Source organism: Macrotis lagotis, chromosome X, assembly GCF_037893015.1.
Source record: "Macrotis lagotis isolate mMagLag1 chromosome X, bilby.v1.9.chrom.fasta, whole genome shotgun sequence".
In the NCBI taxonomy this organism is placed as follows: domain Eukaryota; kingdom Metazoa; phylum Chordata; class Mammalia; order Peramelemorphia; family Peramelidae; genus Macrotis; species Macrotis lagotis.
This window is the reverse complement of record NC_133666.1, coordinates 94,968,877-94,993,770: the sequence shown is the minus strand read 5'-3', so window position 1 is coordinate 94,993,770 and position 24,894 is coordinate 94,968,877. Positions and strand designations below refer to the sequence as shown.

Genomic DNA, 24,894 nt, shown 5'->3' with positions numbered 1-24,894 from the left:
ATGGATAAAATCGGTAGCCGAGGGGGTGATAAACTTCTCTGAATTTAGGTAGGCTTAACTTTAGGTATACTCAAGGTCTTTCCAGTTTCGTAGAACCTAATAGTTTAGATTTTACTGGGATGTACTTCCCATGACAAGGAATAAAAATCAGACTTTAATAAGGGCTTTTTTTCCACAAGAAATTCCATTTAATCTAGTAATCTTGAAACCTATGATTTCATCGACAGGTAGAAGTCTTTTTAAGAAAGTCCTTCTACTGAGGCAAACTGGAAACTTCTGAAAATAAGAGTATGTGTGTGTGTTATGTGCATGTCTGTGCATGTAGTTAAACATACAGACCTGTGTGTCCTTGAAGATTTGCTTAAAAAGTTAAACTAATCATCCAAGGTTATATAGTCAATGCTTCTCTAGCGACCATAACATGCTGTCTCCATCAAAGGATATATAGGGGCAGAGCTCTGTCCTCTGCCCCTGAAACAGGACTCTGGAGCTCTGACCACATTCAGATCCTGATCGCAGTCTAGGCCCACCCCCACCCATAGAACAGCAGGGGCCCCCCCACCTCAGCCCCATGGCAGAGGGGGGTGCTTATGGTCATTCACAGACCAGGAGGGAGGGCAGAACCTCACACAGAGACCCTTGTGGGAGTGTCCCAAAAGCTCAGGAAGTACCCCCCAAAAACAGGCTTAGGCTGGGAAAATGAACAAAGAAACAAGAGAAAGACCATTGAGAAATATTTTGCAAATGAGCCCAAGAAGGATCAAAATACTCAGTCTGAAGATGAGGAAGCACAAGTTCCTGCATCTAAAGACTCCAAGAAAAACAGAAATTGGGCTCAGGCTACGATAGAGCTCAAAAAAGACTTTGAAAATCAAATGAGAGAGTTAGAAGAAAAACTGGGAAAAGAAAGGAGAGAGATGCAGGAAAAACATGAAAATGAAGTCAGCAGCTTAGTCAAGGAAATCCAAAAAAATGCTGAAGAAAACAGCATGCTAAAAAACAGCTTAGGTCAAATGGATAAAACAGTTCAAAAAGTTATTGAGGAGAAGAATGCATTAAAAAGCAAAATTGGCCAGATGGAAAAACAGATAAGAAAACTCTCTGAGGAGAATAAATCCTTCAGACAAAGAATAGAATTCAGGGATATTGATGAATTTACCAGAAATCAGGAATCAATACTTCAAAACCAAAAAAAATGAAAAATTAGAAGAAAATGTGAAATATCTCATTGAAAAAACAACTGATATGGAAAACAGACTTAGGAAAGATAATTTTAAAATTATTGGAATACCTGAAAGTCATGATCAGGAAAAGAGCCTTGACATCATTTTCAAAGAATTACTACAGGAAAATTGCCCTGATATTCTAGAAGCAGAGGGCAAAATAGAAATGGAGAGAATCCACCGATCCCCCAGAGAAAGAGATCCCAAAAAACCAACCCCCAGGAATATTATAGCCAAGTTCCAGAACTCCCAAGTCAAAGAGAAAATATTACAAGCAGCCAGAAGGACACAGTTCAAATATCATGGAGCTGCAGTCAGGATCACACAGGACTTAGCAGAAGCTACACTGGAAGCTCATAGGGCTTGGAATATAATATACCGGAAGGCAAAAGAGCTTAGAATGCAGCCAAGAATGAACTACCCAGCAAGGCTGAATGTCCTCTTCCAGGGAAAAAGATGGACTTTCAATGAACCAAGGGAATTTCAAAGGTTCCTTTTGGAATGGCCAGAGGTGAACAGAAGGTTTGATCTTCAGATGCAGGACTCAGGTGAAGCATGGAGACTGGAGGAGAGGGGGGAAATATGAGGGACTTAATGAGGATGAACTGCATGTATAGAAAATTGATACTGATAATATTCATATGAACCATCTCAGTTAATAGAGCAGGTAGAGGGAGCTTTTATAGTTGAAGCACAGGAGAAAGCTGAAATCGAAGATAAAATATGGTGTAAAAATGGAGTCAATAAGAAAAAAAGGGAAATGTAATGGGAGAAAGAAAAAGGAGAGGGGGAATAGTCCAAGCTATTTCACATAATAAGATTTTTTTTATTACAATGAGCTATTGCAATGATATGGAAGGGGGAGGCAAGGGGCAATGAGGGAACCTTTGCTCTCAGCAGAGATGGCTAGGAGAGGAAACAGCAAATATACTCAATGAGGTATAGACAATTGGAGTAAGAAGGAGGGGGGAGCAGGGGGAAGGGGTGGGGATGTGAATAAAGGAGGAGAGGATGGACCATGGGGGGAGAGTGGCCAGATATAACACATTTTCTTTTTTTACTTCTTGCAAGGGGCTGGGATTGGATGGCCTGCCCAGGACCATAGGGCCAGGTGGATTCTGGGCCTAAGGGGTGGTATAGGGGCTCAGGGCTTCTTGGCCCCAGGACCAGGGATCTGTCTGCTGCGCCACTCAGCAACCCTACAGCAGAGTCAGAGTGAAAAGAGAGAGAAAATATAGTACATGGTAGTGGAGAAATAAGAAAGGAGGGAGTTGCGATCAGCAATGGCAACGTTGGAAAAATATGGAAGTAACTTTTGTGATGGACTTATCATAAAGAATGTGATCCACTCACGAGAGTTGATGGTGTTGGAACAAAAACTGAAACACATTTTTTTGTTATTATTATTATTTGGGGGAGGGTGCAGGGCAAGTGGGGCTGGGTGGCCTGCCTGGGGCCACATAGCAGGGTGATCATTGGGTGTCTGGGGCCGGATTCAGACCCGGGTGCTCCTGGCTCAAGGGCCAATGCTCTGCCACCCAGCCACCCCTACTATTATTACTATCTTATTTTATTTTGGGTCTTTTTTTTTCTTCTTTTTGGTTTTTGCAGGGCAGTGGGGATCAGGTGGCTTGCATGTCACATGGCTGCGTGATTATTGGGTTTATGAGGCTGGATATGGACTCCGGTGCTCGTGGCTCCAGGGCTGGTGCTTCGTCCATTGCGCCACCTGGCCATACCTACAATTATTACTATTATTTTTTTTTATTTTAATTTTTTTCTCCCCCCTTTACTTTTTTGCCCAAGCAAGTCTATCTATATTCATGGGGGGGAGGGGTATTTTGTTTACTTGTAAACAAGTATATTTTATTAATGTAAATAAAAACATTTGTACAAAATAAGAATAAAAAATAAATTTAAAAAAAAAGGATATATAGGTCCAAATTAATCTCTATACCAGAAGTAGAACAATATGAAAAAAAATGTCCAGGCTGCAAACTACTTTCATTTTAGCCTAAAGTAGAGAAAATTAGCATTCTTTAGGGTTTCCCCCCTCACAAATAAACTGCATTTTTCTTGTATAAATAACTCTTTACTAGGCTTCTTCCATTCTCTTGTAGCTTTACCAAGATAGGCAAAGTACATTGCTCTTTGTTAGCTGTTAGCACTTGGCTACATCATTTTTCACATTTGTAAAAGGAAATAGTAAATTTCAACTCCATTCAACAGGTGAAAGCACACATGAAAGTACTTTGGTAATTGCAGGTAACTATAAAATATAAACTGCTAGAAAGAAAAATCATACTCAGTCTCATCATTGTTGTACTTAGAATTCAACAGTATCTAAATATATACATCTTTAATATTAAAAAAAATTAGAAGAGGAGCAGATTACCTATCTCCTAAAACTATGGACAGGAAATGTATTCTCAACCAAACAAGAGACAGAGGGAATTACAAATGATAAAATTGATAACTTTAATAACATGAGACTGAAAATCTTCACACAGAAAAAAACTAATACATCTAGGATTAAGAAAGGAAGTGATTAGGGCGGCTAGGTGGCACAATACATAGAGCACCAGCCCTGGAGTTAGGAGTACCTGGGTTCAAATCTGGTCTCAGACACTTAATAATTACCTAGCTGTGTGGCCTTGGACAAGCCACTTAAACCCACTGCCTTGCAAAAAAAAAAAAAAAAACCCTAAAAAAAAGTAAAAAAAAGAAAAGTGATCAAATGGGAAAAATCAAATTTCTCTGATAAGGGCTTATAGTATCCAATATAGGTTTGATATCCAAGATAATAAAGACAATGAAGAAATATTTAAAACTAATAGCCTTTCCTCAATATTTAAGCTGTAAAAAGATAAAAACAAAATAGTTCACAAGCCTCCACAAAAAAATTCTACAGAGTATTCACAATCACATGAAAGAATGCTCCAAATCTAGAGAAAAAAGCAATCAAAACAACTAAAGGGATCCAGAGAAAGTCAACTTTAACTCATGAACATACAAAGGGATACCAGGTAATGGAGAAGAAAAAGGAAGTGTAACATGGTGATGCTCATTGTAAAAGCACTATTTATCTCTATTTTTTTCAAATCTACATTTATCACTACTTTCTTTTTATTATTTCGCAACTTGATTGGTCCACTAGAGTGCTGGGCCTGGAGTGAGAGAGACCTGAATTTAAATCAAATCTCAAATATTTGTGTCTGGGCAAATCACTCAACCTCTTTCTGCCTCTATTTCTGCATTTACAAAATGAGGATAATAATAGCACTTTCATTAAAGAATTGTTGTGAGACTTTAATGAAAATATCATTATAATATCACCTCACATTTGTCTATCAATAGGAAGAAAGTCCCCATATATACCAAAATATTTAAAGAAACACTTTTTGTGATAGCTAAGAATTAGAAACAAAAATGTCCAATGATTGAGGAAGGGCTAAATAAATTGCAGCATGTGAATGTAAAGAAATACTTCTGTGCTTTAAGAAATGATACATGTGACCAATAAAGAGAAGTAAAGAAAGATGTACAACTATTGCAGAGTGAAGTAAACAAAACCACAAAACAATCTATGAACTAACCACAATATATATATATATGAAAAGAACTTCACCCAAAAATTGAAAAGAAAAGGTCAAAATATTATAACTCTCAAGTATGATTTGAATGAAAATATATGAGGAAACACTATCAGCTCACCTTTAAGTGGAAATGTACACAATGCATTCATACAATTCATATTGCACATGCTAGACTTTTCCAGTGTACTGATCGATTATGCTGATCCTCTTCCCTTTTTAAAAAATATGATTTCTACATGGGATGACTCTTTGGGAGAGGAAGAAGGGCTACTGAGGATAATTATGATTTAAAAGCAGAAGATATCAATAAAAATTTATTTTAAATAAATCAAGATATATACTGTACATGTCCAATTCAAAAATTATTTGGACAGGCAAAAGCCAAAAAATTTAATATCTTTCATTATCTTACATCAAAATTTTTCAACTATTATGACCTAAGTTCAATGGCATGTCAAAAGCTAATTGTTAGGTATGTCAAATACTGGTAACAATTACTGTATGGCACAAACATTGAAGTTAAAATATTAAACTTCTTTCCCCCCCCCCGCCCCAGACTGATTTCCTATCTGTAAGAGCTACCTTCATATCTAAGTCATTCTCATCATTTCCTTAAGTTCCAGTATATATCCCAACTTCATACTTGACTGCTCTTACCTAGATGTCCCAAACTCCTCTCTCAAATTCAATATGTTCAAAATAGAATCCATTATTTTTCAGCCTGAAATCCATCCTTATCTATTCTATTTCTTTTGCTAACATTACTATTCTAGAAATTCTTGTCTACAACCTATGTATTTTTAATTTTTTGTTTTCTCATCTTAAATCCAATCAGTTGCCAAATTGTTTTGTTTTCTTTCACTTCACCCCACAAATTAAAATACCTGTTTAATTTTAACCAAGTCACTCAACCTCTCTGAAACCTCAGTTTCCCCTTCTTAAAAACTAGAGAACTGGCACATGTACAAAAATATTTATAGCAGCTCTTTTGGTAGTGGCAAAGAATTGTAAAATAAGGGAATGCTCACCAATACTAAAATGGTTGAACAAATTATGGTATATGAATGTGATGGAATACTAGAGTTTTATAAGAAATCATGACAGACTTCAGAAAAGCCAGGAAAGACTTACATGAATTGATGCTGAGTAAAGCGAGCACATTAACAATGCTCATTATATGATATATACATTAACAGTAACATTATATGATGATCAACTGTGATGGATACAACTCCTCTTAGCAGTTCAAAGATCAAAGACAATTCTAAAAGATTTATGATGGAAACACCATCTGCAGATCAAGGCATAAAATTTTCACTTTTTAAAACTTGTTTTTATGCTTTTCCCTCCTTTTTCTCATGAATTTTTTTTCCTTTTAGTTCTAACTCTTCTTTCACAACATTACTAATACAGAAATAGGTTAAACATGATTATACATGTATAACCTATATCAGATTACTTGCTGTTATGGGGAGTAAAGAGGGAAGGAAGGGAGGTAGAAAATATGGGACTCAAAAACATCTTATCATGTAACTGAAAAAATAAAATAGAATTTAAAAAATCCCTAGCAGTTGGATTATATGAATTCTCAGGTCCCTTCTAGTCTTAGATTTATCATCTTATGATCCTATAAACATCTCTCACAGTCATCCCTGCTGACTCAGTGCAATCCCCTCATCCAGGCTTTTATCACCCTTGCCTTTATTGTAAATTTCTCCTCATTTTTCTCTTTATTTTTCCTAATCCATCCTCCAAACAAACTACCAAATTAATATTCTTAAAGTATAGCTCTGAATATATTATTTCCTTGCTTGGGCTTAGATGGCTCTTCATTGCCTTTAGGATAAAAGACAAACATCTCTGTGTTTAGCATTTAAAAGTTTTCATAATCTGACTAAACGCCTCCCTCCCTTCTCCTCTCACAGGTCTCTTCATGTACTTTGGCAATATTTGCTGTTCCTTATCCAAGCCATTCAATCTCCTGCATAGGATATCTCTTCTTTCCCCTCCTCTTCTTCCCCAGTGGAATGGTCTCCCTATCTTCAAATCTTGAAACCTCTAGCTTGCTATTCAGCCCAATTACCATCTCCTCTAATTACCACTTTCTGATTCTCCCAATTTGTAGTGCCCTACCTCACCACAATTCACTGGATATATTGTATATGTGTGTTTCCCCAGAAGAGAAACAACTTAGGGAAGGAAGTGCCCAATTTTGTGTATGTATCCCAAGTCCAAGCATAGTATTTGGTATATAATAGTCATTTAATAAATGCTTATCAATAAACATCAAAATCACCTGAAGTTGGCAAGGAAAGTAAAAGAAAAATGGGTCCAAGGGGTTTTGTTTTGTTTTGAGTTTGAGCAGGAGAAAGGATAACTAAGAGTCAGATCAGGATTGCTCATTAGCATAGACTAGACTATAATAATGGAAGAAAGAAGTCACAGCTGTTCAACTCTATTGAGTTTCCATTTTCTTTGCCAAGAAGAATGATCTTTGGACTGAAAAAGATGTAACAAAAAAAAAAGCTAAAAGGTAAAACTCAAGATAAACAGGGAGTATCTTGATGTGTACAAGCTAGCAGGTCCAAAAAGAAAATCATTCTAGGGTAGTAAAAAATCTTGCATCTGTAATTAGTAAACTACAGGAAGAATGGGAGAGTTGTTGTAGGACTGGAAAATGTTCCACAGAGGGTAGAGTCTGAAATCACAAGCCAGTGAGCTTGAAAGCGTGATTTCTGGCAAAATTTGACATCATATTTTTGAAGGGATGGTTAGTGAAATTCCAAACAAGAAAGGATGATGAACAGTTCAACTAACCTACTCATAGTATATACCTACTACAAAGCAGAATGTGCTATAAGAAATATGAGAAAGGAGAAAAATGCTTGTATCTATGAAAATAAGGAAAGATTTCCTTAAAGAAAGAAAAGAAAATTAACAGACATGTAGAGTATATCCAAATGTGGGAACAGGAGAAAGCTTGTAGCATGATTTGACTAGAATAGAATGTAAATAATAGTAACAACAATTTGCATTTATATAGCTCTTCATACTCTTTGAAGAATTTTATTTTATCTAATTTGACCCCTAAAATAATGCTTTAAGGTAGATACTACAGGTATTATATCTTTTATAGATGAAGAAATTAAGGTTAAATTACTTGTTCATTGTTAACTAATTAGGATTCAAACTCTGAACATTCCTAACCGGAAGTCTAAAATTCTTGCTCTTGCCTCTTGATATCTCATGTAGAATGAAATAAGTCTGGAGACTGACTAAAGTTACTCCACAGAGGAACTTAACTTCCAGGTTGTATTTATCCTTTAAGCAAAGGAAAGCTATTCAGAGTAGGAGAGTGATATGTGTTAGGAAGATTGTTTTCACAACTGTGGGAATGCTATAACAAAGAGGAGATAGATGCAAAAAATCCTGTATAAATGGCAGAGTTTAGTAACTGAATTTTGGGTTGGGGGGAAGAAAGTAGAGTCAAAAGAAATGTTCCAATAAAATTATGTTTAAATATTAGGCTTCATACTAAAAACAAAACAAAAAACAAAAACCTACCCCACTTTAAAATTCTTAGTTCTCCTAACCTATAATAATTAATGCTCCTCACTAACCCTAATTACTAAAGTCAAACATGCTATAAATTATATTGATCTTATATTTCACCCAAAGGGATTTAATTACTGAAAGACTTCATTATAAGATTCCCCCCCCACAACCCCCACCCCAAATGCCTGAAACTGAAACATTTAAACAGTTTCAGTGTTCCTACTCCCTTGAAATCTAGCCTAATTCTATCCAAGAGTTTTGCTTTGAGGAATTTTTTTTAAATATGTTCACAACTGAACTTCTAAGGTCCACAAAAAACATACATTTTGAATCCTTTAGGTAGAACTTCAAGCAATAAATTTTTACAAAGTAATTTTCTAAATACAAAATTCACAGCTATTCATGACTTATCTCCATGGTTTCCATTATAATCATTCATGACATTAACTTCCATATAAGATGAAACAACTTTTAAAACTCATAGACTGAATCAACTGAGTTAAAAAAAATACTATAATAAAAAAGTTGGAAATAAAAGTAGAAGACAGCATTGTTTGTTGTATCTTTTTTTAATACTAGGAAAGAAATGTTCACCTAATTAGAAAGAACTTAAAAAATATGTAAGAGAAAAAATACAAAATTTATACCTAACTAATTGGGTTTTAATTCCATTTCTTAAAAGCAAATCACATGGAAAAAGTCACTCTCAGAGCGTCAGCCTCTTCATCTAAAATAAATGATATTTAAACTTCTTATAGTGAAGAATTCCATTAGAAAATAATACAGTAATACAATTACAAAAGTATTTACAACTGGCAAGCAAAAAAATTAAGTGATTAAAACTAACATTAAAGATGAGGTCAGGCTATAAAGAAGAGGGGTTTCAATATTAGAAAAGAGGAAAGGACAGACAGTATTCTTTGGAAATCTATTCTCTTGGTATAATGGTCTTGAATATGAGAAAAAGAAGGATACCAGATTAGTACAGTTCCTTTTACAAAGAAATAAAATTCTAACAAATTGTCCTAATATAACAAAACATAATAAAAATGTGCTCCTGTTTACTAGCTTTGACTAGTTTTGACATTATATTATTTCAGGTTGCAGACAATGCAGTCCTAAAATTTTGGAGTTACATTAGTTTTAGAAGTGATTCAAAAAAATAGCCAACAACCAAATAAAACTTAAAGCTTATAATTCTTTTAGGGGGATTAAATCTTGCACAAAAATTCTGATAAATTGTCCAAAAATGGTAATTTTAGCATGTAAAAAAACTGCAAACATTTTATCATTGAAAATATTTACTCTAATATTTAATAACATTTTGTCTATTTCCACCTTGTTCATTCAAAAATTACCATATTTCAAAAAAGTACAAATTTAAAGTTGGAAGGTACCAAAGAGCTTCACTTAACCAAATAGAAAATTGAGGCTCAGAAGAAATGAAGGAGTTCTATGGTTACACAGGTTAGTAACTAACTAGCAGACTTGGAATTCAAAAGTAGATTTTCTGACTCCAAATTCAGAACTCTTTCCGCTAGTTATAGGTCCTTGATGAACACAACAATAAACAATGATGATCTCTGAGGACAGTACTTTTCTAGATGAATAAGATTCTTTAGTAAAAATGAATTATCTGTATTGAAAAGCCATCATAAGTAGCACCTAATCAACTGACATGTATCTACTCTAGGCCATGTCAGAGTGAAAAGTTCTGATGATACAAAGATAAGTCTTGAGACCATATTTTATGGGTGTGGGATAGGAAAGAGGCATTTACACATATAAATATATACAAAGTAACTCTGAGAATTGTTTTGGAGGAGAACAGTTTCAGTTAAAGTGAACTAGGTAACTCTTTAGATATGGGGTTGCTTTTGAACTGAGCTTTGAAAGAAGCCATGACTGAAAGTAGAGATGAAGAAGATACATTTCACACATGGGGGACAGAAATCCTTCTGCAATATTTTCATTTTACAGATGGGTCATCAATATTCTATTTTTCAAGTATATAATAATAAAACTTCAAGGACTTTACTTTTTAAAAATCAGGTTCACTGAAGAGGCATGAAAAGGGCCTTTTCTAAATTGGAAACATGCAATTCTTTTTAAGTGAAGGATTTTACCACTGTGGTATTCCAGAGACTCTAATTCTAGAATATCTATGCCTTTTCCTCCAATGTGGTTCTTGTCTTTATTCTTTAATAGTGCTTACAAAGTTCTCCCCAACATGACAGAGACTTTCTTTTAACATTCTGTGGAGGTTTTTCTGATTTTTTTCATCTAACTTCTTTTTTTTTAGGTTTTTGCAAGGCAAATGGGGTTAAGTGGCCAGTGCTTTATCCACTACGCCACCTAGCCGCCCCTTAACTTCTCTTTAAAAAGAAAAAAAACTTTTTTATAAGGAGGCTAGCTCTCTGGCAGGTGGCAATGGAAGAATAAAAGGGAAAAGGTGATGTAAAACAAAGGAAATAAGTTTTAAAATCAATTATAAAAGTATTTTGTAGTTCTTAGCGTGATAATCATATTGTCTATCTTCTATCCCTCAATCTCAAGGGTTGACCAGATCACATTCTTTTCTAGTTACACATGACATCAAGGAATTGAGAGATCAAAAAGGCTTTAGAGATCTGGGATTCCTTTATTTTGTAGAAAAGTGACCATCAGAGAAGTAAAGTACCTTAGTCAAAATTCCATTCACATTCCCTAGCTGCCCCTGCGCCATCTAGCTGCCCCAAGTCCTTAAATTCTTACTTATGTTGGTAATTTTTAGAAATAAACTGCTATTATCCCACATGTCATTGAGCACTCTTTGGGTCATCTGAAATTTTGACCATTTTGAGATTATGTGGTTATTTCATGTCACACAGGATGGAGGGGAAAGAGAAAAAGGAGGAGAAAGAGCAAGAGGAAAAGGTGAAGGAGAAGAAAGTAGAGACAGAGTCAAGCATTTGAGGCAGGGAATAGCTTTACATCATTGAATGTACTACACAATTTCCCTTTGGATCCTGTCACAGATTCATAGAAACCAGAATTTGAAGTCACCTGAGCAGTCATACAGTCTAATCTATACCAGGAATGAATTCTTTGAAGTAATGTACCTGACAAATGGTCATCCATACTCTGCCTGAATATCTCCAGTGAGGCAGAATCCATCACAACTTATTTTTTAATCCCTTCATTTCTTTTTTTAGGGTTTTTTTTTTTGCAAGGCAATGGTGTTAAGTAGCTTGCCCAAGGCTACACAACTAGGTAATTATTAAGTGCCTGAGGTCGAATCTGAACTCAGGTACTCCTGACTCCAGGGCAGGTGCTCTATCCACTGCACCACCTAGCTGCCCCAATTCCTTAAATTCTTAAAGTATCCTACCCCACTTTTTGTACAGGTCTCAGGATTAGGAAGTTTGCTTATTTTTTCCCCCTTATATCAAGTGCAAATTTGCTTCTTGGCAATTTCCTCTCACAGCTCCTGCTGGGTCAAATAAAATGAACCTACTTCCTCCTTCTCATGATAGTCTTTCAAATACCTAAAAATGTCTATCATGTTTTCCTAGGTTCAACATTCGCAGTTCTTTGAACATGACTCAAGTCTTTCATATTTCTACTTACCCTTCACTGGATGTTCTCCATTTTATCACTATCCTTCTTAAATTGTGGTATCTGAAGCTGAACACAACACTCCAGATGTCATCTGACTAGGACAAACTATTACCTCTCTCTCCTTTTTTTTTTGACAAGGCAAATAGGGCTAAGTGGCTTGCCCAAGGCCACACAGCTAGGTAATTATTAAGTGTCTGAGGCTGGATTTGAACTCAGGTCCTCCTGACTCCCCAGTGCTCTATCCACTGTGCCACCTAGCCACCCCAAACTATCACCTCTTAAAAATGCCTCTCTTTTTACATTTCAAGTACACACGCTTTTCTAGTTACTCCACATATTTATTGAGTCTGCTACTATAATTTTCATATATTTCTTAGGTAAATTATTTTCAAATCATTACCCCCCCCAACTAAACTTTCTGTTGTTGCTTGTAATCAAAGTATAAGACTTGACATAACTTCTGTTGTTTGTAATCAAGGTATAAGACTTGATATCCATGATAGATGATGGACAATCTTAAAGAGTACATATGCCCATAATCCAGGGATTGTATATACTCTTATACACTTGGGTTTTCTCTATACAGTGCTAGGCTAATATACTGAGTAGTCATAGATTTAATTAAGGAAGCATTATATGGTGTTTTATATCTCAATAATCAGCATAATAACATTCACAAACAGAAATTTCTGAAAAACTTCACTGCATTAAAAAAAGGCACTGCTGAAGTGCCTTCAAATTCTAGTTTCTGTAGACCTATAGTAATGTAGACTAACATCTTTGCAAGCAAATAAACTGCCTGGTTTGATGTTCTGTTTATCTTGACAATCAAGAGAAGAGTTGTATAAAATTTACAATTATTCTACAGTTACATTTACCAAGGAAAATCACATAATTTTAATATAAGCACAAAAAATATCTTGTGTGAAGGGAATCTCTAACGCTACTTTTGTTCCAATGAAGATATTTTTGTAATCAACACACAAGAATTTGCTATATCTCCCAGTTAATTGGCTTTGAAAATGTAATCATCTACGGAAAATCATTTATGAAAGTTTATTATAGGTTCATGTTTTCATCAAGAGACAATTTTCATAGATTCTTTAGAGATGGGGAAAAGTATTATGTTTATATTTTATTATATATTTATTATTACATTACATATTAGTTGAAAGCTGTTCATTTTCTTTCCTTCTTTTGTCTTGTAATACTGTCCATGATCCATCCTATTTATAAAAAAATTTTATGGATCTTCAAATGCTTTAAAACACATGTAACCTTTAACACAGATTGTTCCTGTGAGTATTTAATCAGGTAAAAGAACTTCTTTCCCTATCTTGAGTACCATTTCCACTTTCTCACTGATTATGTATCTTCCTTGAACACATCCTACACTACCTCAAAGGAGAGAAGAGGTTATCAGACTGACTACCAAACTGAAGGTCTACAGAGTCATTGTGCTGACATTGCAATATGCCTTCGAAACCTTAAGAGTCTACCAGTTAATTCCCTGTCAGGAAACTGAATCACTTCCATTTAATTTGTCTTAGGAAGATACTGAAGATCACCTGACAGGAAAGGATACCAAATACTGAGATCCTTTCTCAAGCTTAAAACTGCCTAGCATTCCAACATTACCTCAGAGAGTGCAACTACATTTGGTTGGACAGATTGTTTAGAATGCCAGATGTACACTTGCCAAAAAAAAACTATTTTTATGGAGAACTCAAACAGGGCAAGTGCTCTCAAGAAGGTCTGGGAGACACTGGCACAGGACTGTCCAGAATGGTGTTCCCTCATCAGTGAGAGCGTTGTACTCTATGAGGAAGACAAAATTGAAGCAGTTCAAAGGAAACATGACATCGTAAGTTTATGAGTATCCACTCCAGATGTTCACATGGACTATGTGTGCCCAAACTGTGGTAGAGCCCATACTGGTCTGATAAGTCATGGTAGGACACATTGCAATTTGTCTCAAACATAGTGATGTCATTTTGATCATCTTCAATAATGAAGGACAAGAACTAACCAACCAACCAACCAAAATATAGAGTGCAAATGAAAAAGGTCTGTCACTGATGATGAGACTAGAGCTCTACAGAAATCCTGAAAATCTGTTCCATTTTATGTCTATTTGTTGTCCTCCCAGTTTCATCAAAAAAGTCTGAGGGTAAGCCAGATTAAAAGATTTGATGCCACAATTTCTATAAATTCACTTTCCTCTCCACAGCTTCTAAATCATTTCTAAGATGAAACTACTAATAATCTTTTACCTCCTCCATAAATGTTTTACAAATGAGGCTCATAGGATCACAGATTTCAATCATTCTAAACTACTGTTATCCTTGGCTGCCATATCTCTACTAGGGGAGGAAATCAAACTGAGGCAGTTCTAATGTTCTTTCTATCTTCTAAATCTTCATATCTTATCTCCTAAAAATATATCTTCTAAAATTCTCTTTTAAAATGGTAACAATCAATCAGTGACTGGCTTTTTTCCCCTATTCCTTTCCCATTTTTCAGAATGAATCAACAAGCATTATTTAAATGCCTCTGTACCAAGAACTGTGCTATAAATAGCTCTAGTTCTCAAAGAATTTACATATCATGGAAACAACATGAACATATATATATATATATATATATATATTATATATATATATATATATATATAGAGAGAGAGAGAGAGAGAGAGAGAGAGAGAGAACACAAAATAAATAAAATGTAGATTAGTTAAATACATGTAAAAGAGGAGGACACTAGCAACTGAGGGCAAAATCACTAAAGGTTTAGCTAACATTTTTGAAGGAAGTGAAAAATTCTACGAAGTGTAGATGAGAAGGGAATTCATTCCAGGTACCAGGAAAGTAACAGCTTGTTTAAATAGGTCAGCTTGGCACTATTGTGATAATACAGTATCCTTATCCTTTATTCTAACTTTTACCTTTTTTCTAAACATCTGATGATCTATCTAACTACACAAAGAGATGGTTCTGAAATGATGACCACTATGATAAAGTCATTTTCTGTCAAGATAAAATCAATTATATTTTGGCAGTATTATTCAGTTCCTATCACATCCAGTATTTTCCAACTTTCTTGAAGTGTTCATGATATATACTGTTTCCTTTCTTAATTTTACACTTTATTTTCCCAGATTTTTTTTTACCGTCTTCCTATGTGCACACCTGGCACATTAAAGTCATCAAGTATTAAGGCAGAAGTTGATTTGGCTTGAAGGATCCTGTCAGTTTCTATGTGGAATTTTAATTTCTTCTTGTCCTTCTAGTTTCATCTAAAAAAACCTCTCAGTTTAAACAAAATTAAAAGCCTCTGATGCCAAGATTCTTTAGATTCATTTTCCTATTCATAGCATTTTTATCATTTCTGAGATGAAACTGCTCAAAATCTTTCATCTCTTCCATAAATGTTTTATAAATTAGGTTCTGAGATAGCAGTTGGCACTACTACAGTTACATTTACATTGCTCTGTTTGCTTACTTGCATCATGAGCACTGACTGCCAAAGTGAAATGACCAAGTGTTCCATAAACTATTTTCTGTGGCCTTTGGACATATGAGGAAAAACAACAGCACCAACTTTTTTTTTTAACAAGACAAAATGATTAAGTGACTAGCCCAAGATCCCACAACCAGGCAATTATTAAGTGTCGGAGGTCAAATTTGAACTAAGTCCCTCCTGATTCCAGGGCAGGTGCTCTATCTATCTATCCACTGCACCACCTAACTGCCCCCACCTTCTTTACCACAGTCCAACCTTACATATAGTTGCAACTTTACTATGTCTTCCAGTTTTATGTACCTGAGAAGCATTTCTACAGATGTAGGTCAGTTTCTCAAGAACATTTCACCTTAGAGATCATTGGGCAAATTTTACATATATCATTAATGTTTTTATGCAATCTAAAAACAATGTATTCCTTTCCTCTGCTCCTCTTCCCTCCTCCTTGTGTCCTCACAGTGATTGTGCATCTGTCAATGAAAAATGTAAAGGGATCCCAGAATCCTGAGATTCATTTTAAGTTTAATTTATCCAATGGTTCATAATGGCCAAAGATTAATTTATCACCTACTGGCAACTTTGCTTGTGATAAACCCAGTCAGTTTGTAGACACCATCTATTTCCAACACCAGACTCAACACCTTTCCAGGCACAGCCAAAGGTTCCAACTGTTATGTTAAGGTCAACAGAACTATGTAGGTAACAATTAGTAGGAATACTTTTCTTAACAGCAGCATTAATAACCAACACATATAAACATTTATCAGTATTGTTTTTGTTCTCAGATAAAATCAGAGATAAAATCTGATATGCATTCAAACTGTTATATAAGTTAACATGCCTAAAAAAAAAAGGTGGGGGTATTTTATATAGCCCTACAAATATGTTTAACATTTTGTCAATCAAGATATACTCACTAACTGAAGAAAAGTTTAAAATATTATAACAGTTAGTTAAATTACTGTCATTAAAAATTCCATATTTAAAATTTATTAATGAAAAATAATCAGTTGTTTTTAAAGAGAAATTCATAATCTTTTATGCTTTTATGTAGTTTTTGAACTTTTTGCTCTCAAAACATTAAAAGAATCTTAAGACTGATCAGAAAATGTCATTTATGTTAATGTATATGTAGAGTCAGACATTTGAATAGAGGCTTAAATTTTTTTGTTCAAAGAACATATCTTAATTTTGCTAATCCCATGGCTACTAACCTTCAAAAGAACATATAAGGTCTTTTGAGTTAATACATTTAAGCTAATTACAAAGTTTAAAATACAAACAAGGTGGAATGCTCTAAAGTTATGAATGTAAAATAGCATATTCAAAGATTAAGAAAATTTAAAAATACAAAGGTCAGAGAAAGTGTCCAATCCTCTAATCTTGCCAATTGGGAAAAAAAAAGGTCCAGAACATGCCCAAGGCTAAACAGCTGGTAAGAGGTAGGGTAAGGTTTGAAAAGAGGACTCTTTTGAAGGATTTTGAATTCCCAGTCCAGAGTTCTAGAATGAACCATAAGAAATGCCACTTCCTTACTGAAAATAAGGAATAATGTAATTACAAAATAGTATATTGTTTTAACACAAAAGTCTAATTTAAATTATCTACTATGCCTTTATTTTTCATATATACTTTCTTGTGAAAATTCTGACAAATAAAAGCTTTAACATCAACTAGTTTTTTAAAAAAAGAAGAGAAGTTTCCTGTTTAAGAGTATGTCTCAAATATTCAGAAACTGTCTATTTCAGTGAAAGTAATAATAACAATAAAATAAGTATAAAATGTTTCATATAAAGCAGAATTAAGCAGAGTTTAAATTTAGGTAGTAGTTATCTGCTTTACAAAAGAATTCTCTTTTAAAAAGTATTCATAATCATATCTTTATCAATTTCCCATTTTGCTTCCAAACATAAGTTGACTTAATATTAGAAATACAACTTTTCAAAAATACATCTTCACATTTACATAGAAGCACATATAAGTATACCGGTATAAAAAAATTCAAAAACTTAATGGGGAAGGAGGCTCTATTTCAAAGTTTTTCAATTATGCACTTCCCCCCCAAAAATTTTAAAAAGTATTTCAATTATATGCCTATTTCCATTCATGTTTCTCCTGTTAGATTGTAAGCTCCTTGAAAACAATAACTTTCATCTTTTTCCTCTTGTAATAGCTATGTAATACACTAGCAGTTTGATGTAGCCTAATGGGGAATCATTAAGCAAATATGTTTTGATAATACTTAAAACTACAGCTAAGTTGATTTTTAATTCTGTCAATGTTTTAAACTCAGTTTTAAAATTCATAAAAAAATAAAATGCCCTTATGTGGAAAAATGAGATAATACATATTATTAATACTTATTACTATTATTATTAATAGAACTGAGCTACAATTTTTTGACAATACTACTTTTAAGTAAATTACCATCATCTGTAATTCAACTAACCACTAACTCCAAAATCTATAAGACTGACCCTCAAGTCCCTTCACTGATACAGAAAAAAAAAATCACCACTGCCATTCGTATGGATTATGTTTCTTTATGTTTTAGAAAGTATCACAAATCATAGCACCTTTCTTTAGTACCAACAAATACAGCAATATAGTAACAATCGACATGGGAGAGGAAGACAAGTTCGATTTTATTGGAATAGGGGTAAAAAAGTATTACAAAAACTTGAAATCAAACAATTTTTTTTCCTAAAATCAAACAATTTTTTTTCTAAATACTTATCAGTAACTGCTATATACCCAACAAAGAGGCAGTCCTAGGAACCTAAGTTGAATGGGTTTTTTCCCTATTGAAAGGATGAGCTAGATGAAAAACAACCCTCAAGTATCTATCTTTTTCCTATACAATTATAGACAGTTAAGACAGTTAAGTAGCACAGTATGTGGAGTGCTCCGGTCTGAAATCGGGAAGACTCATTCAAGTTTTGTTCAAGTATAGCCTCAGATACTTGCTAACTGTATGACCCTAGGCAAGTCACTGAACTATGTCCTCCTCTGTAAAAAGAGCTAGGGAAGAAAACAGGAAGCCACTTCAGTTTCTTTGCCAAGAAAACCCCCCAAATGGGGTCATGAAGAGTTGGACAGGACTAAAAAAGAACGACAACTGCAGAGAAAGGTTAAGCTAAACAAGACTTCCAAATTAATCACAAAATTTAGGTCATCTTTCCATTCTTTGTAATAAGACAACAACAATAAAGCATTTTAGTGTCTCTAAGTTAAAAGGAGAGAAGAGTTTTATTTTTTTGAAAAAAAAATAATTCTCACAGGGGGGTTTAAATTACGTCCACGTTAAGATAATTAGGCTCAGTTGAACCCAAGAAGAAAAAAGAAAACTATTCAGCTGATTTGACATATCCTGGACGGTTTAGAAGGCCAGTATTGGACATTTTTCAAGGTGGCCAAGGGCTACACCTAGGTAAACAGATCCCTCTTCCAGGAAGACAGAAATCAGTAAGGTGGCCAGCAGGTGGCTGTGAGCAACAATCATCCCCTCAAAAGAAATGTGAACAATGACAAAAAAAATCCACCACATAAGAAATTCCAAACACCCTCACTCACAGTTGACTAGTGGATTCGGATAGCCATCGACATAATACAGAAAGCCCCAGTCCGCCCTTCCTCATCCCAAATGGCAGCCACCCTGGGGCTTCCCGTGGCTCCGTAGCGGTGGGCACCCCCGGCCTGTGCGCTCCACTGCAGCGGCGGCAGCCCCGCATCCACACAAAGACAAGCCTCCTTGCTCCCCGGCTCTCTCACACACACACGTAGGTAGCCCCAAAACCAAATGGTAAAAGCACAAGCTGCGCCCCACCCCCACTCACTATGCCCCCCCCCAGTCCCCGCTGCCAATCGGGACACCCTTCTCCAACCCGCGGTTCTTCAGAGAGCCCCCCGTGCCACCCAGTAGGCCGCGGAGTCAGCAGGGGGGCGCCCGTCTCCGCGCAGCCGGCCTCCACTTCGGGGGCCCTGGGCTGGGGGTCGCCGGGGCCGGCCTCCCGCCCCCGCCAAGCCGAGGCGGGCGCCAGCGCGGGCCGGGACGGGCCCGGCCCCCGGGGTCCCGGCCCCCCGCGCCCCGCCCCGCCGCCGGGGCCGCACTCACGTGTAGATGATGGACATGAAGTGCATGAGCCACAGCACAACGAACAGGGCGAACCCGAAAACGGCCATTCCCTCCTGGGCCAAGTCCAGCACCGCCATCGCCGGGGCCGCCCGGCCCGGGCCGCCGCCGCGGCGCCCGCGGACACCCCTCGGCCCGCGCACTCCCCCTCGGCCCGCGCGTCGCTCCGCCGCAGCCGCGGCCTCGGACGGCGGCTCGCGGGCGCGGGGAGGCCGGCCAGGGGCGGGGACGGCCGGGCCGGGCCGGGCCGGGCCGGGCCGGGCCGGAGGGGGCTCGCGGCAGGCGCCGCGCTCGGGGCGGGCGCCGGAACGGCTGGGCGGGCCTCCCGGGCCCCGGCCAGAGGCCGCGCAACGCCGCCGCTCCGGTCTCCGCCTCCGCTGCCTCCCCCAGGCTGTGCCGGCGGGCTCGGCGCGCGGGACGTCTCCCAGCTCCTGGCTCTCCGCGCACTAACCGAAGGCGGCTGCTCGCGCCGCACGGAGCCCGAGGCGCCCCGCCTCTCCCCCTCCGTCGCCGCCCTCTCCCGCTCCGCCCAACCCGCTCCGCAGACCCTCCCCAGCGCCGCCCCAACAGCCCCCACCCTGCCACACGGCCGCGGCGTCACCCGTCACCGCCAAAGGGGGAGTGCCGGCGCCCGGCGCCACCCCGCCCCCGAGGCTCCGGACCCTGCTGCCCTGCCGTGCCCGCCAGCCGGCGAGCCCGGGAAAAGGAGCCCAGCCGTCGGGAGCCCTTATCTTCACCCCACCCCCAAGGAGAAATCATTTTTAAAAGTCCCCCTCTTTCCTCTTTTTACTCTTCCTCGCCAAAGAATCGGCGGGGTGTGGAGCGATGAATAAGAACATTTAGCAAAAAGAAGGAACTACATTTATTGTCTCTTTTTAAAAGGAACTCCACCTCCTCATCTCCGACTCTTGCCTTCTCTGGCTTCACCTTCTGCAGAAAGCATTTCCTCCATCCTTAATGCCTTCCCTCTGTTGATTATTTGCAATTTATCTTTCATATCTACACACACGTATGAATGTGAAGATTTATATATTTTGTGGAGAAAAATGCATAATGTTAAGAGATGCATTTGTACATGTGTATCTGTATGTTCATCTGTGTAAATATACAGACACATCTTTGTACATGGATGTTTTCATAGTGTCTCTCCCATCAGACTGTGAGCACCTTGAGGGCAAGGACTTGTATTTTGCTTTGGCACATCGTAGGCATATAATTAAGTGCTTGCTTGATTAATGAAGAGCAATAGAATACAGAAGGGTTGTAAAGCATATCCACTTAGTAGTGGAAGGAGTCCTGTACTTTGGAGTTAGGAAAACCTGAATTCAAATTCTACTTTGGAGTTAGGAAAACCTGAATTCAAATTCTACCTAAGACATTTATTAACTATGCTCGAACCCGGGCAAATCTCTTGACATTTCCTCATTTGGAAAATGTGAACTATCTCCAAGATTTCTTCCAACTATAAATTAGATCATAAGTTGAAATCTAAGCTCCCATTATTCCATTAGCCAATTATCCTACCACCTAAACTGGTTCCTGTAAGAAATAATGTTTTTGGGGTGGCTAGGTGGCATAGTGGATAGAGCACCGGCCCTGGAGTCAAGAGGACCTGAGTTCAAATCCGACCTCAGACATTTAATAATTACCTAGCTGTGGGACCTTGGGCAAGCCATTCAACCCCATTGCCCTGCAAAAAAAAAAAAAAAAAAAGCTACCAAAAAAAGTAATAATGCTTTTCTTTCCCTCATTCCATCTTACATTGAATTTTCTGAACCATCTCAGGATGGGGCATTGGGCACAGACTAGACCAGGAATAAGGAAACTCCCCCAGACGAAAATGGATTTTGGAATTTGAGCAAACTAATAGAAAAGTATTGCTTAAGATTTATGATTAGGAAACTGACTTTAGGAAATATATTTCTCAAGGTCTGGGTTTATCAGAAACAACATTTGGAGGTATGTTTCTCCTAAAGGCTTTGATTTGGTCAGTTCATTTTGTTCTGTTTTGGGGTTTTTTTGGGGGGGGAGAACTTTAGACAGTTCTTTGGATTCTGGAAAAACTTTCAGATGTGTACTTATAGTGTGCTTTCAAAATCTTTTAAAACCGGTAGCAATTTTAAACCTTTGTGTGCTCACATGTGTGTGCGTGAACTTGCATGTAGATGTTTATTACCCACTCAAATAATTTTAAGATCTGTTATTGCATTCATAGAAGTTGCATCCCTCCTACTATTCTAAGCTGTTTTTAATGGAAAGACTTTCTCGAATGCTAGGAAATCTTTGATCGTTGCTTCATTTCTTTTAGTGTTTCAAATGACTACCTTTTTATCAAAAAAAATCAGAATATTTGTTTTGAACCAATGACATGTCAATGAATGTTGCCATATGATTTTAATAAAACAATAACTCAACAAGCATTTATAATTAAAGATTGTGCCGAATTCTAGGAATATGCAATTTTTAAAAAGACTACTGGAGAATACAACATGTAAGCAGATAAGTAAATACAAGATAATATGAAGAAGTGAATATTAACAACTGGAGACATAATGACCATCTAGAAGATTGCCCATATATTTTATAGTACCTGCTATATTTAATATCATCCAATGAACCTGACAATCTGATAAGTAATATGTGCCATGAATATAATAAAATAACTATAAATATATTTTAATAAAATTAAATAAAAAGACCCTGAATTTTATTCTCAATCCAGCTTATTATGTGACCAAATACACTCAGTTTTAAAAATTGGTGTAATGGAATCAGCAAGATCTAAAGTCAATTCCAGGTCTATTTACTAGCGGAGTGAGTAAGTCACTTAAACTCTTTTACCTTAGTTTACATAAAATGGAGATAATATCACTGTGTTATTTTAGGGGTCAAATGAGATACTTGATTATTTCTTTCTCTTTTTCCCACTTAGAATCATACTCCAAAGTTACTTTGTGACTTGCAAGTGACTAGTGGTTTTCACACATGTTAGTGGAACAAAGCTCTATCAGATCCTACCAATCTAGAAAGGCTGCAAACCTGATATTGGAAAACCAACTAGGACTAAATCAGCTTTCCATGTACAAAGAATAGTGGATTGATCTTCAAGTAATTATTTTTTTGGGGGGGGGGAAAGAACTCATAAAAAAATCCATAAATTTAAGGAGATGTCCAAGATGATAAAAATTACATCTTTAAATACAGAAGTATGCCTTTTGTTTTAAGGATCTGAGACCTTAAAAGAATCATTTAGCATCACAAGTCCCCAGTTTCCTATTTTATAGGATGAGAGGGTTGTACTGGATCTCTAAGGTTATTTAAGAGTTTGATTATTTTGTTTCTAGGAGTATCAAAACTTATTTATTGGGGTGGCTAGGTGGCGCAGTAGATAGAGCACTGGCCCCGGAGTCAGGAGGACCCGAGTTCAAATCCAACCTCAGACATTTAATAATTACCTAGCTGTGGGACCTTGGGCAAGCCACTTAACCCCATTGCCCTGCAAGAACCTAAAATAAAAAACAAAAACCTTATTTATCTTTTTAAAAAAACTTTGTTAAACCTCTGTGTGTGTGTGTGTGTGTGTGTGGCAGGGTGTAGAGACTGAACTTCCGATATCACTGGAATTTAGGGACTACTGGTAAGGAAATTTTCTTTATAAATAAAGTACTTCAATTCATTTTTTTCTTTTAGGTTTTTGCAAGGCAAATGGGGTTAAGTGGCTTGCCCAATGCCACACAGCTAGGTAATTATTAAATGTCTGAGGTTGGATTTGAACTCGGGTCCTCCTGACTCCGGGGCCAGTGCTCTATCTACTGCGCCACCTAGCTGCCCCTTCAATTCATATTCTTAAAGAATTGTCTTAGCCACTGAGACATTAAATGACTTGCCCGGGTCCAATAGCCAGGGCATAACAGAAACAACACTTCTTGATCCCAAGGACATCTCTCTATCCCTCTTTCTCTCAAGTTACTATGCTGTGTCAGATATACACATACATATTTTAAATTTCTCCTACTCTCACCATTCTGCTCTTCTGCTCCCACAATAGAAAACAAGCATACAATGTTTACCATATTTCAAGACTCACCCTTTTTCACAAAATTTAGGGTCTAAAACTAGAAGCATCCTATACATTGGGTATAGATTTTTTTTACTTACATTTCCCTCTTTTTCGGGCTTTTCTTTGCGCTCATTGTTTCACATTTGTTATTGGTATATTAGGTTACGTTTTGCCACATTCTACCCAGAAATGATTCAGAAAAGATTTTCATACAGTGTTAAATTCAAGTGAAAAGTGATCCAGTTTGCAAAAGTGAATGGAAATCTTTCTGCTGAACGGAAATTTGGTCCTCCTGAAACTGGAGAAAACAATCTGAGACTAGCTATGGGAAGAAGAAACGCTACTGAAAATACCTTGGCAGAGGAAGGTTATGAGAGGCAAGTCAGCAAAATAGCCTGATTTAGAGACAGAACTAAAGAGATGGATTGAAGAACAAAGGGCAATTTGAATTCCTGTGTCCACAAAGATAGTTCATCATGAGGCAAGAAGAATTGCTGATGAAAAAGAAGTCACTAATTTCAAGGGAGAACACAACTGGTGCTTCAGGTTCATGAAAAAGAATGGAATAAGCATGTGTACATGCACCAGACTTGCCCAAAAGATGCCTGAAAGCTATGAGTGGAAGGTCTTTGAATTTCATGATGAATAAAACTTGAGTTCAATAACTTTATGTAATACATTTTTTTTCAAATTTGGGGCCTCCAAATCAAGGTGTATCTTATACATAGGGACATATGGTAACTGCTTTTCTTTCAACAAATGATAGATAGGTAGGTAAATATTATTCAGATCAAACACATATAGAAAATTGGCTTAAATAAAAATTGAAACATAAAAATTTAGTTACAGCTATACCTGAACTGAAACCAATGGAAAATTTATTGATTTAATTTCCTTGTCATAAGTTAAAAAAGGAAAATTAAGAATGAAATTAAGGAAACAGCTGCAAGAATTACCACAGAGAATAAATTTAATTAAACTTTAGTATCTTAACATCTTAATAGACTCAGTTGCTTTCTAAAGAAAGCATTTGGTATTTTATACTTAAAATCTTTACTTGAAATGTTTATTTTTTGCTTTGTCATTAGAAATTTTTTAAGATTTGAGTTTTACAATTTTCCCCCTAATCTTCCTCCCCCCCCCCCCCCACAGAAGGCAATGGTGTATACATTGATCTAAATTGAATGTGATGAGAAAGAAATCATA

The 24,894-nt window shown here is 36.8% G+C and overlaps 1 protein-coding gene across 1 annotated transcript in view; it reads right to left on the bottom strand.

Moving 5' to 3' along the window:
- The window catches only part of UGCG (UDP-glucose ceramide glucosyltransferase), a 58,387-nt gene extending 38,637 nt beyond the window's left edge, over positions 1-19,750 (bottom strand). Inside the window, exon 1 of the mRNA XM_074206685.1 lies at positions 19,611-19,750. Within this exon, the coding sequence (XP_074062786.1) occupies positions 19,611-19,708 (98 nt within the window). The 5' untranslated portion in view covers positions 19,709-19,750. The remainder of the gene's footprint in view (positions 1-19,610) is intronic.
- Positions 19,751-24,894: the final 5,144 nt, after the last annotated feature.